The sequence below is a fragment of the Corylus avellana genome, chromosome ca9, assembly GCF_901000735.1.
Source record: "Corylus avellana chromosome ca9, CavTom2PMs-1.0".
In the NCBI taxonomy this organism is placed as follows: domain Eukaryota; kingdom Viridiplantae; phylum Streptophyta; class Magnoliopsida; order Fagales; family Betulaceae; genus Corylus; species Corylus avellana.
The window spans coordinates 19662430-19679740 of NC_081549.1; the positions used below are offsets into that span (position 1 = coordinate 19662430).

At 32.9% G+C, this 17311-nt stretch overlaps 1 protein-coding gene across 2 annotated transcripts; it reads right to left on the bottom strand.

Annotated features, from left to right (window-relative positions):
- Positions 1-6840: 6840 nt before the first annotated feature.
- On the bottom strand, positions 6841-9605 carry LOC132191319 (uncharacterized). 2 transcript variants are annotated; one of them, XM_059606270.1, is made up of 3 exons: positions 9213-9605; positions 8262-8423; positions 6841-7589 (listed from the first exon to the last, which is right to left on the bottom strand). In XM_059606270.1, exons 2-3 carry the CDS (start codon positions 8409-8411, stop codon positions 6948-6950), a joined length of 792 nt encoding a protein of 263 aa, XP_059462253.1. In that variant the 5' UTR covers positions 8412-8423; positions 9213-9605; the 3' UTR covers positions 6841-6947. The 2 variants fall into 2 exon arrangements, with proteins under 2 accessions (XP_059462253.1, XP_059462251.1); XM_059606268.1 differs by having other exon boundaries at positions 8262-8470.
- Positions 9606-17311: the final 7706 nt, after the last annotated feature.

Here is a 17311-nt window from a genome sequence, read left to right on the forward strand (position 1 = left end):
TCTAAGGCCTTGCATGTTAGATTTCAATTTATCAATAAGCAAAGAAAATTGGTGTTTAATGATTAATGAAAGGATTTGAGGTTTCGAATAAGACTTAAAATTTCTTGTAAAAATTGATAATTCTATAATCTTCACTATAAGGATAAGGTGGATTTATGATGTATTACTTTGGGAGTTTGGGTAAAGTTGGATTCATAAGGACTATAGGATTATTTTTATATATGGTGCGAATTAGTGGATTTAAGGATGATTTTCTCTGAAGAAATTGCATCAAAATTTTATTGCAGTTCTTTGTTTGAAAGTTGTTTTTCCATAAGTATGATCCATGTTATTGTTTGAGGTAAATAGTTAAAAAGATTACTATTAGTCAACAAAATTTTTTTAATATCAATATGTTACAATTGTTCACAATCGCTCTGCCTTTAGAACTTGGAGCGTTTCATCATGGACGACAATTTTTAAGTAGTAGCCACATGACATGATCCCAAAGTCATTTTTTCCAATCGGAGACATATAATTAGGTTTAGTAAAAACTATGTTGTCTCATGTGATAAATATTTTCATCAAAATTATAAATATATATATATATATATATATATATATTAGAAAAAAAGAGAATTTTCAAAAAATATTTTTAGTCCGTTCCTTCTCATCATGTCATTTCCGGTGGAGACATAATTATGGTAAAAATTATAGTCTCCGCTTGTTTCAACGTAAAATATTTTTTTAATTTTTGGCTCATACAAAAAATTAGCGAGAAAAGAAAATACAAAATTTAAAACCATAAACTATTTTCCAAAACAAAAGAATTCTTTTATTTAAACCAAAAATATTTTCGGTGACATCAAAGACCGGAAAATACAAAAAAATAAAAACATTTTTCAAAAAATATTTTAAGCAAAAACAAACAAAGTCTAAATTACATGAATTTAGTACACGGTCCTATCGTACAATTTTTTGATATAAAACTGTAAAAATCAACTATTAAACTAACACTTATAAATAAATAAAAAATTAATAACTATTTTTTATTATCACATTATTATAATTATGGCAAACATATAATAATATTACTAAAAATCATATGATTCTTCGTATTATAATTTATAATGATACAAGTTGCAATGACTATGGTCGACACTCCATAGTGGGCGGATGATGGAATTGGAGGGTAGCGGCCACATGATCACGTTAAGAGCCGCCATTCAAGAAGAAACATGGCAGCATGTGCAAAATAAAAAACGTGTCAATTATTGCCACCTGTCATGTCACTCGTCACAGTCACAAATCCTTGCAGTCAATTCAGCTAACTCGTGTTCATTTTGGATTCAATTCCTTCCAATTAAGAATAAATTAAAGATTTTTTAATTGTTAATTGTGATTTTTTATTTTAAATTTAATTGTATTTAAAATTATTTAAATCTCGATAAAACAAAAGTTAACATTTAATGTTTCGGTTATATAAAAATAACTGACATTTTATAGATTATTAAATTTAAAATGAAGTGCCATAATTAATAATTGAAAAATCTCTATTTTCTCTCCAATTAGAAGGGATCTTAATTGGTTCATTTCTCAGTCCTCCAAGGAAATCCAGTGATCCGTAATTGATTTGTGGCCCTGTGGCAGTCCACCTAAGATACATTGCTCGTCTGCCTTCTTTTTGTTTTTGTTGTTTTTATCTTTTTCCGAGCAAATGATAAAAATAAAAGCATAAAAAAAAAACATAAAACAAATTAAAAAGTGTTTTTTAATATTTATTTTTTATTTTTTAAATCCAAACAGACGTAGAAGGGAAAGGGAGAGGAAAAGAGAGCCAAAGGTATATTACAAAGAGAAGAGAACCCCAAGTGATAAGGCTGTGAGCTCAATGATTAACACTTTCAGTCTTTTAAAAAGAGAAAAAAAAAAAAAAAAAAAAAAGTTTTTACTTATATATGTGTGCTAGCTATGATTTCCTAATATTCCACAAAGGCCAACCACGTGGGATCTTCATTTCCTAGTTATTTTCTGTTAAAAAGAAACAATTATTTATGAGGAGCCTTGGAAAAGGGTAACGTGCATTTGTTTTCTTCTTTACATGTAGGTCACACTAAGCGGAGTTCTTTCAATTTCTTGTTGTCTGCACTACTTGATTTATTCTCTACCCTTCCATTTAATTTGATTAATTGCATAGAAAGGGATATGATTTTGACTAAATAATCAAAAGAATCATATGGGTGGATTAGTCATGTAATAAAATAAAATAAAAATGTGTTAGTTCGTGCTCAGTACTAAGTGCATTTTAAATTGTGTGACGGATAACAATAAAAAAAAAGGCTTTTGAAGAAATGAATAAACTGACGAATCAGGTAAGAAAGTACTTATTTTATGATTCAACAACAATCACTTGAGATGGTGATGCAACTTTAGAGGTTAGTTTAAGGGTAACCTTTAAATTGTTAACCATACCTTTGGTTAACACAAGAATACTTTTGGATCATTTTATACTGCAATGTAATTGCCTATAATTTGTCATGGATGTGCACCATTTTTTTTTAAAAAAATTTATATATGAAGCTTGGATCTCCAAAACTAAAGACATAATTGGCCTAATTGAGCTCATCCTCTGTAGCCTTTAATTTGATCTGTATGGTTTACAAAAAGTCTTCAAATTGGAAACGTCAAGGACCCCTTAGAAATTTCATGCATCACCATCAACATTAAAGTTAAAATTAGGAGAAACTTTACTTTATACTCCTGAATTATTACGCGATTTGACAAGACCCCAAACTTCAAAACATCTTAATTTGAACTCCTCAACTTTCAATTCCAGTCAATCTGAACCCCTACATCAGATTTAGCCATTAACTTCTAACGGCAATATTTAAAAAGACCAAAATATCCTTAATTTTTTTTAATATTTTTTATTTTTATTTTTTTTAATTGGCCTAATTGAGCTCATTTTCCAAGGTTTTTAATTTGCTCTGCATAGTTTTGTTGCGATCCTCTCTTGATTTGGAGAAATAAATTTCTAGGTGATAATTATTTTATGTAATCGTTATTCTTTTTATTTCCTTCTTAGTGTTGTTTCCACAATAAGCAATATAAGTCAAATCTAGTCATATTAAGTACGAATTTTCATAAGAGTCTTGAATATTAATGAATTGGCCCTAATTTTTCTTGGGAATATTGTAATAACTCCTCTATTTAAAAATTGTAATGTTATGAATAAAGGAAAGAGAATAATTAATCTAAATTAGCTCTTGCTTTGTGAGGTCTACGTTTCTTCTAAAAGCCTAAATTATTCCATTACGGACTTAGGTTCGTAGCAAGTTTCTTTCTAGCTTTTTTGAGCAATTACACAGACCCTTCTCTCCCTTTTATCATAGCTTAAGAGCATATATCAAAAATATTCAAAATAGAATACTTTGGTAGCAACAACTTGAGCGACAATTTCGACAAAAAAAAAAAAAAAACCAACTTGCTTGATGTTTGAGGTTTTGGCATGGTATACAAAAGTCTTCAAATTGGCAACGTCAAAGAAATTTTAGAGCAGAAATCCAAGACTTTGCATCGACATCAAGGACTACTCACTAAGGAGATCCACAAAACCATACATAAGAAAGAAATATCAAAGTAGAAATGATGAAGATCAAAAATAAATAAATAATTTAGGCTTCCACTTTTATTTAGAATATTAGTTTTATTTAAGTTATTTGAAATAATTTTATATTTATATTAAATTTTAAGAGTTAGTGTTATTTTATAATTTAATAATAGGTTTAACCCAAAATTAGTCAACTTAGCTAGGATTAAAATTTGGTCGGTATTCAATTAAGTGTTCTTTTGTATTTCAATAAAAATTAATGAATAAACATATTTTGTTCTTTTAAATACTGTTCTTTTGTGGAATGAAAATAATGACAAGGCCCACAAGGGAATAGATGGGAGTCGGCTATTGCTGTGGGGAATCATTTGGCTACCATTTGTGTGCTTTTTTTGGGAGAATGAGAATTTTGGAATTTATAAGATTATTATGAAAGAGAATAGCACAGAATCTAATTACCATGGACGATTTCCTGGCATGGCAGTAGAGTTTAGAGAGATATATGATTCTGCTTATGAACAGACTTGAAGGTACGCATGCAAGCTAGTCACATGCAGGAGTAGAGATGAAAGTTACCCTAAACAGTTTCATAGAAATAATGACAAGGACGGCTGGTTGATGTCGGAGAAGAAATAGAAGTGCGCAAATCGATTTACCATAGCTATGACATTTTGACTAGTAAATCTCATTGCTCATATACTTTCTCAGTTTCCAAACACATCTACTCATCATCTAGACGGAGCAATAATATAAGGAGGATTAATTTTTTTTTAATGTAATGTAACATTTAAAATTATTAATAGATCAAAATTCAATAATTATTATTTCAAATATAATAATAATTTTAAAAATTTGAGATGATATGAAAATGTTACATTCGCACGTACAATCCTTATCGGATTGGCATGGCCGGGCAGTGAGAGCCCTAGCTCACAAGTTTCCTACAATCAGAAAATCTTGTAGCTGGTAGCTGAATCTTATAATGGACGATTTCCCGGCATTGTAGTAGAGTGTACCTAAAAATATATGATTCTGCTGCTACTCACAAGTAACATGCAAGGTAACTTTCATCAGTTATCCTAAACGGGTGTGTTTGGCGAAGGACTTAAAAAAAAAAAAAAAAGACTATTATTTCTCTTAAAATTAATTTCAACATTCTTACTATCTACATTACATTAATTATTTTTTATTATTATTTAAATAAAAATATCGTTATAAAACAATTTTTTCATATGAAAGCCTTATTATTTTCTCACATGAATCAAATGTACTTACCATTCTAATTCATTACCTTTTTCAAGTCCTTTGAAAAATATACCGAGAAATGACAAGGGCGGCTAGTAATTGATGTCGGAGAAGAAACGGGAGGGACCCAAATGGGCAAGCTTTTGACTTTCACCTCATAGAGACGTGGGCAAATCGATTTACCACTGCCTTTTCTTTTGAACCAGCTCATACTTTCTCCAACACCAAAGCCACACTGCCACAGTTAGGGCTGTTAAGTGAGCGAAGCGTCTCGCGAGCAAGCTCGAGCTCGGCTCGCATAAGATCGACTCGTGCTCGACTCGAATATTATATGAAGCACTTCGTGAACACAAATCCTAGCTCGAATATTAAACGAAACAAGCTCGGCTCGACTCGGCTAACTCGTGAGCTCGGCTCGTATAAGGCTCGCCTCGCTTATTAAGCTCGGCTCGTATATTTTTTATTAAGTAACAAATAACAATATATAATCAACATTACTCATTTACTCAATAATACCAAATATATTATATACCTTTGTTTTTTTTTTTGTTATTTATGTATATGTGTGTATATATATTATATATATAATATATGTATATATTAATATAAAAACATATAAGAAATATATATATATATATATATATATATATATATATTGTCATTAATCATTTTATCATATGATATAATCATATAGTACAACCGCACAAGTTATTGTGTCATTTAATACAAATATTATAATTAGATAGTTTATACTTTGGAAATTGGAATCGTATATATCACATAATCATTAATCATTATATAATCATATGGTATATCTGCATAAGTTATTGTGTTATTTAATCAATACATTATAATTATATACTTTATTCTTATAAAACATATATGATGTATCACATGATCTTAGATCTAAGATAATATTAATATTAATATTAATTGTGAGATAATATGATCATAAAATTTAAGTATGAGTATACGACCCTTAGATCATATGAATTTATTACTTAGAGTTTGAGTATTTCGGTTTTCTTGCTTCTGTTTTGTAATAAGGCTTGGCCACTCGATCTGCCTACTTGGATGTGAACTGAAGTACTGAACTTTGATCCAGATCTTTTAGGTCGTAGATGTGAATTTTAGTCCAAACCTTCGAGTTGTGGACATGAACTTCATCCTGACTTTTGGGTTGAAGAGGAATTTGCGCTACTTATGCATTGGATTGCGTCTGTCTTATGTTTGTTTAATGTTCTTTAACATTTTAGTTGATTTTGTATGGATGATTGTGATGTTGGGATTAATCTATTATATTTGTTTAATGTTCTTTAGCATTTTAGTTGATTTTGTTAGTTTTAATTGTAAGGTTGACATTAATCTGATATGTTTGTTTAATATTCTTTAGTATTTTAAGGTGCAAATTATTTTGGATGATTTTTATAATCTAATACATCTAAATTACAAAAAAAAAAAAAACAAAGTCGAGCTCGAGCCTGGCTCGAGATTGAGCAAAATAGTCGAGCTCGAGCAGGGTACATAGCCTGTCGAGCCGAGCTCGAGCAGCATAGTCGGGCTCGAGCTCGAGCTCGAGCCTGACTCCAAAATAAACGAGCCGAGCCTAGACAGCCAAAGCTCGCCCAAGCTCGGCTCGTTTACAGCCCTAGTCACAGTACCACACAGTATTCGAGTTCCTGTGAGGAACAACGACAAGACGCATCACCCACCAACTATAATAATACTTCTCACTATACAAAAATAACTTTGGCATAACCGGACATTTTTCAAAACCATTGTTTTCTTCAGTAATATTTTCTTGTTGCGTAGTTTTTACAGACAACCAACCTTTTTAATTGTCCGGTTTTTATTATCGGAAGAGGCATCTCTGACGTGCATGTACACCAGTGTCACAGCGTCCTATGTAATTTGTATAACCTTTTTTTTTTTTTTTTTTTCACAACAAAAAATAATGCTGCGCAAAATAGTATTAAGGTAGCTCTTAGCACATCAAAATAATAATATATTAGGAAACGCAGTGTTTTATTATGTTGAATTTAAACCACAATAAATACATGTGACATATATAGGCCACACTTTAATATCCTAGAGAATTTCTTACGCATTGATTCTACAAATTCCCCACTCGTCCAATCCTCAAAGAAATTGGAAACTTGACAGTCTTCTGGTCTTGTCCATCTTCAGTACTCCAAGCATGCTTAAATTCCTCAACAACACCATCGCTCAAAGGCTCCACACCCTTCTCCCTCGCCGTTTGATACCCTGACCATGATCTTAAGTAGGTGAAATAATGATCCAAATCCATCAATTTTTCAGTCTCAAACTGAAATGGCCCAGTGTGATCAACTCCATCCACCGGCTCAAATGGAAAATCGATGCTTCTATACTTGTCCTCTACTAATTTAACGGGCGGCTCCAAATAGGGATCAACAGTTTTGTAATAGCGATGGAGGACTGCGTCGACCGAGTCATTGACTTGTGGGATGAAGTAGGTCCATGCAGCAATGACACCATGGGGTTTTTTGAGCACCCATTTCACTTGTTGATAGAAATTAGGAAGGTCGAACCAGTGGAGGGCCACAGCAATAGTCACAACATCGATGCTTGATTCGGCAGCAACATTTCTTTCAACCTCGGCTATAGACATGGTGGGAGGAGTTTGTTGGTATCTTATATTGGGTAGCCTCGGTGCCAATGAGAGCTGTTTTGGGCTTGTATCTGTGGCTATCACATTCTTGTACATCTCAGCTAACTGCAAATATGGTTAAACTGGAATTATATGTCTCTAATCGACACCAATGAGCAATGACATGACAATTATATGTCTCTATGTTGCTTGGGCAAGATAGGGCATCCTTATTCCTTATAATAAAAGTGTAAGAAACAATGCAGAATGTGTTCCTATTTCTTAGTGAGCATTATCTATCTGTTTGTTAGTTTATCATGTTGCAAGTTGAGTCCATTAGTTTAGGAGTTTAAGTTACTGAATAGTCCATGTTATTCTAGTAGTGGTTAAGTGGGTGCTTGTTTTTAGGAGAGAGTGGTTCAATTGTAGTCTATTTAAATATTTTACTTGATGAATGATAATATCAGTTTATCTAGATCTAGAATATATCTGATTTCACTTTGTTTTCCGTCTCTCATCCTAACAATTGTAGGGAAAAGACTATTGCTTGTGCATCTATCCTTTCTTATTCTTAGCAAAAAGAGTAATGATACAATAAATTTGTTCTATTAAGTTATTTTTACTCTCCCAATATATTTTGGATTCCTCCGCATGATTTGGGAGTGTTAAACTTCATTCATATTCGTCTGGTCTAATGCTAATAGGAGTCCAAATACCCTATACAAGATTCCCAATATTAACCTATACAACAAAATGTTAGAATTTGTAGGAGAGAAGGAAAGGAAAAACGAAACTCACGGATCGAGCAGCCTGGCCGTTTCCGGTGCCGGCATCCCACGCAAGGTCTTGAGAGGGTGTCTTGGAAGCAATGAATTGAAACAATTCTTGAGGGTAAATTGGCCGGCCGTCTGCATAATTCTCCGCCTGATTAAGGAACAATTCTGCCATCTCTCTCTGTCTCTGGTTTTCAGGTTTGATCAGGTTTAACTTTGGCTATCATTTATAGGCTGAAAAAGATTGAAGACAATAATATCGCATGTGAACCAAACCTACTTGCTACCTGCCAATAGACTCACGACTTTATGGGAAGGACGACTTTTTCTTCCAAAAGACTTTTTAACTCTTAAAAACACTTTTAAGGCCACCCAAACAGGCTCTAAGTCAGGAAGCATCACGGTAATTTCGTATCTTATTGTGCTAGAATCACTTTTGACCGACATTTCATTCCAGCCGACGCCTACTGTTGTAGGGAATCATTTGGAATAGCAAATAATTTGGCTTTGTCTTTTTCAGTCAATGTGTTCCAAGTTGGTGTTCCATTATTTTATAAAAATTATTCTCTTTGAATGAGTGTTCTTTGTGTGATAATGATGTAAAGATACAAGGAGTTTTGAGTTGTTTTTTTTTTTTTTTTTTTTTTTTTTTTTGTGGGGGGGGGTGAAAATGTATAAGGCGACTGCTCAGCGTAGCCCTCTAAATTCTTTTACTAAAGCTACAATTGAAGATTAATAAATGGGATCTACATTCCAAACAACCTCTACAAAACACATAAATGATCATTTTCATTATATCTCCAACTAATTAAGCAGTCTATCCCTTGTTAATTAAGTCTATTCCGGACAACCAGCCATAAAATGAAAGGCTGTCGTGAAAGGGTCCAAGGGGGAACCAAATCAGCCTCCACCATACAACATGCATGTAACTTTTTATCTCTAATATATTCACATATCTCAGTACAATTATACGTACCTATTTTAGAAATACTCCAAGTGCGTTGATCATGGTCTCTAATATGCACCAAAGGTAGCTGACTTTGAATAATAACTAATTAGAGGGGGCCAACTCCAATTTTGATCACAAATGACTAGAGCCGAGCTCGTATATACTGTTCACAAGCTCGAGCTCGTCTTCTAGGCGAGCCGAGTGTCTTATCAAGCACTCAGCTCGGCTCGCCAATTTCTCACCTTTCTTGAGCCACTCTGTCGGCTAAGCCCCAAAATCGCCACCGTCTTAGCCGCACACAGTGTTTCTCGCTCTTTCCCCCTCTTTCTCTCTCGCTCTCTCTCTGATGTAAAGCAATATGCAGGGGAGCGGAGACAACGGCGTGGGAGAAAGATGGGGAAGAAGAAAAGAAAAATGGAAGAAAAGAAAGGGCTACGTGTTTTACCAAAGAAAAAAAGGTTTTCTTCTGCTTAAGGCTAAGGGCATAAGATATTCCCATCTAGCCAATATAAACCACACACGTGGCAGTATTTTGATTTTCTTTTTAATTCAAACCTCTCACTTTTTTAAACTACACTTACACTACTGCCCTCCCCTTATTTTATTTCCATCATTTGTTAATTAATATTTAATCCCTTATTTAATTTAACTACAATTTACTATTACAAATAAGAGTGATGATAAACAGTACCTAGGCGCACCCCGGCGTGCTGTGAATCATCACTCTACAAATAATTATTTATGACACTACTTATTATTACTATTTTATTATTCTATTCAAGATTAATTCCTGAATATCCCTTTAATTTAATTAATTCAAATTACTTTTGAGATATTTAACGTGAAAATCAAGTGGAAACTCTAGAAAAAGCAACTACAAAAATAATCTTACAATGCGTCAATTACAAGCAGTAACATAATCTTGCAATGCGTTTAATGCTATAAACTATAGTGATAATACATCAATACTTAAATATTATGAAACTTACACTATAAATCTTTATCTATGCTTACTAAGTTACTTAACTAGTAATTATATGTTCATATGGCAAAATATTAGACCATATGATAATGTGACTAAATTAGAATGATAATTCATATGATATAAAATCTAAATTACAATGATAATACTTAATTTGTGATTGTAACAAACATTTTTTTTTTTTTTAGAGCATATAGCTCTAAACAAACACATTGTTGATTCTAATATTAATCACTTAATTTGTGATATATATGATCATATGATATAATAATTCACATAATTTTGTTTTTTTTTTTTTTTTTTCTAATTACAATTCACATAATCTTTAGGTCATGTGATCTACCACTTAACTTAATAGTAATACTAAGTTAGTATATATTAACTAACAAGTATGTATATTATATATTCATATATATAATACTCATACAAATATTACGTAACATATAATTTTTTTGTTTGTCAAAATAACCTATAGTTAATTATACTAAGTTAGTAATTTAATATATATAAAATCATTAGAGGTAACAAGCTTCCAGAGAAACTGTGTAGATTAAGATTTGTAACAATGGAAAAGATGAAGCCCAACCAGAACAGATTAAGCAAAAAGCAACAGAAGAAAACAAATTAACTATATTTTAATTTGATAAACGTGAAGAATAGATTAACCTTTTTAATTTGATAAACCAATCAAATTTGCCCATGGTATCCAAAGTCCCACTATAATAATTTGAGAGTTGCTACAATACATTCTCCTCACCATCTTTTCTATTTCAACATTTTGATTTTTTTTTTAAGAAAAAGTAAAATAAAAAAAAAAAACAAGAGAGAGGAGATGGTGAGGGAAATGAAAATTAGCATTTGCCGGCTTCACCCCATAGGATAGCGATTTAGGGCTCTGTCCCTTGTAGCTTTGGGACACAGGTCTTTGGAACTTGTGGCCTTATTTATTAAATTTTGGCTGGCAAGGCAAATCAATAGAGCACCTGTAATTATCAAATTAAAATACAAAAATTTTTGACAGAGATGGGAGTGGTACAAGACAACCATAGCATCTGCCATTTGTCATGATCGGAGAATGTATTTTGATTTTTTTTTTTTTTTTCTTAAAAAAATCACAATGTTGAAAAAGGAAAGATGGTAGGAGAATGTACTGCAACAACTTTCTAGTGAGCCCATATCAAAATGGGTCATGATATAGAGCACGCCGGCGTGCTTCAATAGTGAAGCACGCCAGGCTAAATTTTTTTTTTTTTTTTTTCAAAAAATTAAAATAATAAAATAATAAAAAAATAATAATTAAAAAAAAAATCACGGCCGGCGTGCTTCACTGTTGAAGCACGCCGGGCGTGCTCTATATCTTTACCCTATCAAAATTGTCGCCATGGGTTTAAGACAATAAAAGCGATGGCTCGTGAATAATTTCGGCCTCTGTGTAGGGTGCGTTTGAGACTTGTAGATTAAAATTGTAGTGATTTGATTAATGTTAAAGAAACAAAAAAAGTAGAAATATTTATATGGAAAAAATAAAAATTTGTTACCTAGTAATTTTTTTATTTGAACAGTAATAAAAAAAATGTTTGATGTGATGTAAAAAATAAAAATATTAGGAAAGATAAATAGTGTGAGATGTTTTTTTTTTTTGTGTCCAATCCACTCCTTTGGCAAACAGAGTCGTAATTATCCTCGATTAACTCGGGTAAATGGGCGGATTCTAGGCCTTCCAGTGCAAGCCGCGCCGAGTGGTCCACTTCCTGACAGAGAAAATCTTAAGTAAAATAAAATTCTCAGTTGCAGTTTGAATGATTATTATTATTATAAGTATTGACGTAGACATACATATTTGTGTGAATTTATAAACAATTATAATATTTATTTTATATAAATATAAAGAAATAAATAAGTTAATTAAACAACTTGTGAACTATCTCAAATTGGTTCAAAAAACAAATAAATCAAACTTTGGTAGATTATCTAAGTCGAAAACAAGCTCAAAATTGCATTATATTAAAAATAATGGAAAAGTTTACATACTCTCTTTAAGCTACTACCAAATTAACAATGTTTTTTTTTTTTTTTCAAACTTTCAACTTCGACGATGCTCCCTCCAAATTATCAAAATTATCAATGTTCTTTCTAATGAAGAAAATACCCTTGATAAAATTAAAAAAAGAAAAAGAAACTATAACTAAAAAAAAAAAAATAAGTGAATTTTTTGAAAAAAGTATATATATATATATATAAAGAAGTTTATTTTTTTTTGACAAAAATTTGAAGTTATTTTTATCTTTTACCTGGCCTTGTGAGAAATATTGACAATTTTTTAATAGTTTAAGGTATATACATGGTCCAATTAAACATTTAAATGAGACATTATTAATTAAGTATGGTTTAAAAGAATAGGTCGACTTTTTCTTTTGTGGTACAAAGAAAGATGCTTTTAAGTTTTAAGACCGACTCCTCCGTACTTGTCTATGGCTTTGTTTGGCAATTGAATGAAAAATTAGAGTGGAACGATACTGTAACAAATTTTATTGATATGAGAAAAAAAAAATATTTTATATAAAAAGGTAAAAAAATTTGTCTTGTAGTAATTTTTTTATTTGAATAATAATAAAAAGTGATTAATATGATGTAATAAATAAAAATATTAGAGTTAATTTTGAGAAATTTTTTTAAAAATTTTTTTGGTCCATTCTTATCCAGCACTTTGCAAAACACAACTTGAATTCGTATGGATATTTGGTTCAATGGATCCATCCCAATACCATCATTTCTCTGACATCTATCAAGATATGTCCTTCAAATTTGACGTGGACCGTGTCTTCTAGAAGCTAAAATAAAAGAAAAAAAAAATTGCAATTTGTTTAAATTTGTTTTTTACTACATATCATCTAGTTAAATAAAAATTGTAAATGAATTTATTAAATATCATTACTATTTTTTAAATAAGTCAACTAATCAAATTGTATATGATGTCCAAAGTCCCCCCCTCTAATATCAATTCCATGGCACTCCAATCATAATTCTATTGTTTGGGCCCAGCCCAAATTTTCCGATCCTAACCAAATCAAAATGCTTTTGTGTTCCAACCCGTTGGAGCTAAAAGACCAATCCCCAAAGCAATAATTAGTCATTAAATTGTTATATAATTACTATATGATTATATTGTTGTTTGCATTTGCATTTAGATTAACAATGAGCATATCATATCTCCCCCCAACAACATCCCTCCCTACCCATTGCCTGTACCACCTCCAGAGCATCCCCTTTTAATATGACCTTCGTGAACTCCATATTAATACAAAATTTAGAAACTTTCCAGACCCCCATCGCCTCTGCAACTGTGGAGTCTGTGATGTAGAGACGTGATGCACTAAGAACTGCCACAACTTGACCAACATGATCGAGCGCCACAATTCCTATGCCCATCTTTTGCCCCGCCTTGTCCACCGCCACATCCCAATTGAGTTTTACGAACCCATCTGCAGGTCTCTTCCACTTTGGAGCATTTGGTTCTCCTGTACGAATCTGGGGTGCCTTCCTCCCTCTTTCCGCCATTTTGAAAGCCTCCATCTGGTCTTGTGCTCTACGAATAATCTCAGAAGGCGAAATGAAATCCCCCCAAAAACCACCGCATTTCGTCTCAACCATACCTGCCTCATTATCATTGCAACCAAGTGTAATTCTTCCGCATTAAACAATTCTTTTTTTTCTTTTTTTGTAACATGTCCGCACAAGAGGGAGAGGAGAGATTCGAACTAGTAACTTCCGCTTCATTAAGCGTGGTCCCAACCGATTGAGCTACCTCTTAGGGACACTAAACCATTCTTGAAGCATCTCAAATGTATTCAGGATTGCATCTTCCATACTTGGGCATTTATGAAGTTTTTTTATGCATTCAGTCCAAACGTCATGAGCTGAAGGACAACTCCATAAGATATGGCCTGCTGTTTCACTTTCCATTCCATAAATAGGACAAAGTGGGTCAGAAATAATCTTCTGTTTGAGGAGATTAGCTCTAGTAGGCAATATCTCGTTGCATGCTTGCCACATTTGTAACAGACTCTTAGTTATTAGTTATTTTTTGTGACTCATACGAATTTCAAGCATATGATATGGAACTTGAAAAAAATAAATAAAAAAAAGTCTCCCACTAAGTTCAAATCATTTGACTTATATGTAACACAAGTTGAATATCAATCGGATAGGTGCACAAAAGCTCTTAGTTTCATGATCTCATCTTCCAATTTAACAGGATTTTTGAAATTTTTGTCAATAACTTCTTTATGAATGCCTTCTTTAAAAGTAAAACTCCTTTTCCCCCAAATTTTTCAGACCATTATGAATGGTCACAATTGGCTCTCTCAATAATTTCGGCTGCACAATAATTTTTCAATTTTATTGGAATTTAACACAAATAAAGTCATTTGAGTCATTCATTGAAATGATAACACAAAAGCATTAGTTCGAATCCCCCTCTCCCTTCTTGTGCGGACATGTCAAAAAAAAAAAAAAAACAAAAGCATTGAACAACAAAATTAAATGTTATGGAGATATCGTATATTTACTTTTCTTTATTCCACATCTACAATATTCAAAAAAGAAAGAACCCATGAAATAATAAACAAATCAAAAATCATATTCTAAACAAATCTTGTTTTAAATTATATATATATATATATGTTAGGGTGCTTAGAATCTTGGGTTGCTTAAATGGCTGATTACCAGCCATATCATCTTATGTTCTATTAATGTACACAGATATTGCTGCACCAAATAGAAAACTAGATGTCATGCATGCATGACGCATCAAGATTTGCTAATACTAAGAGCACTAGTAGTAATTTCTCTTAGATTTTTCTTAAATGTAGAAAATCAAATAACTTTTTGCTTTCTTATTCAAACAAGCTTCACAATAATTTCTCTTGTGAAAAATGTTTTATTTCCTCATTTCGTTCTTCTCTCATCCTCTCACTTTTCAAAATCACCATTGAATTTGGAGGGCCTATGTATGAAATCGATAGCCCCACAGATTTGATAGTAATTTTAATAAGTAAGAGAACGAAATGTATAATGCATATCTTGCTTCAAATAACCGCACTTCTCGTCATAGTCCCTATATGTAGATCCTTAGAGATCAAGGCACTTATTGCGTTGATCTGCAAAGTATTGGTAATAATTTGTTGTTTCTTGTGTTGCTTATATGGCTGATTAGCAGCCATTCATTACAAACAAAAGACTATGATTGATATTAGACCGGCCAACTACCTACTCGAACAAGTGAATTTTATAAAAGACCTACTCACATTATTACTCAAATTACAAAATATTTGGGCCACTGTGGATTCCCTACCCCCCCCCCCCCGGGCAATAAAAAAGAAGAGACAAATTATAGAATGTTGAAATTGATGTTAAATGGGTCACCCAAACAAGCCCCTACTAAAAATAAGTTGTCATGTCATTCATTAAGTTAGCATGCCGTAATTGACATGCTTGACAAGTTTATAAAACGGTTCAAATTCGTGTCAACCTAAACTGGTTGACGGGTTTTGTGAGTCAACTTGAACTTGACTCGCCAATTTACCAATTTTCAACTCTAAACAAAAATAAATAAATAAAAGGAAACAAATGATAAAAAGCTGAAAGTGATGTTAAATGGCATGGTTATCATATTAAATAACAAAATACAAAAGAAACCCCAAGGCGGTGCACTTCTCCCTGGACACTTCCAGCCGGGTCCGCCGACAAAAAGAAAAGTACAGACTACAGGCATCCCCCTGTTGCTTTGTGGGCAGAGGATAACATGTGTCGCCCAACTTGATGCCTTGCATGATGATTTCCCCTATTTCTTTTTAGTCCTCTAAAATCTAATATGTAAACTCTCTCATCCTAATTATAGATTCTACATCGGTCAATGGGGACTTGTTTGCGGGAAGAATGCAGTTTTTAAGAGAGAATTGCTACACTTACAAAACTTTTTACAAACAAAGCTTTACAAACTGACGTGGCAAAGAAAAAGACAAAAAATTTGACCGACGGCGGGTCTGTCCACGACCTCCGGCCCCGTGTCTGGCCGAGACCCGCCAGGCCAGACCCGCCTGGATCTAGCCTGACCCCGCTGGGTCTCGGCCAGACCCAGCGGGGGTCTGATTCTTTTCTTTTTCTTTGTTTCTTCTTATCTCCACACCGCCGGCCTCACTCTTCCCTCCCTATCTTCTTCTCATCCCTCACATTGCATATCCACCGCATAGCGCATAATTTTCACCTCAAGAGATGTATGGATTTATTTTTGGGTTAGTTTGCTTTTGTTTTGGAAGAATCTTTCCAAGCATGAACATACAGGAGAGTTCTTGATGTTGTAGGTAGCTTATCCACCGCATAACGCATACTTTTCACACTGATCTGCCTAGGATGTTATACCCAGCCATGGGTCACCAGACCCACGGCGGGGTCAGGCCAGACCCACAACGGGTCTCAGCCAGACCCAGCGTGGGGGTTGTGGCCAGAAATATTTTGATGGAGGCTTTTCTTCCACATCAAAACTGCTGGACAAAAACTCTTTTAGCCTCTTCTTTTCTGTATTTACAGTTCAAGAAGGCAGAGAACAAGAAGAAACAGGCTCAGATCCGCGAACTTCATCTTGATTTGAGACATTTTGCTTGATTTCTCTCACGGGCAGCTTGGTCTCTCACGGGCAGCCTGGTCCCAAGTTTTGTTTGTCCTTTTCCTTGCCACGTCAGTTTGTAAGGCTTTGTTTGTAAAAAGCCTTAGTAAGTGTAGCAATTCTCTTTTTAAGATGCTTTTTGCCAAGTACAGTGTACAAGATGCTTTATATATATATATATATATATTAGGATTAACAATTTTTAACAAAATATATAAATTCAACACAAATTTAACACAAAATTAAAGAATTAGGGTTAAAAAATTTGACCTATTTAATTAAATAAATCGTGTTAAACATAACTTATATAATCTTATATTTACGTCTCGATATTACTCAAACTCGACAAGTGACATAATAGTTGACAATTTTTTACATGACTTGCAAACCCGATACAAATCCAATACAAAATTAAAAAATTGTGGCCGAGAGTTTTGACTCGTTTAATTAAATTGATCGGATTAGAGTTAACCTATATAA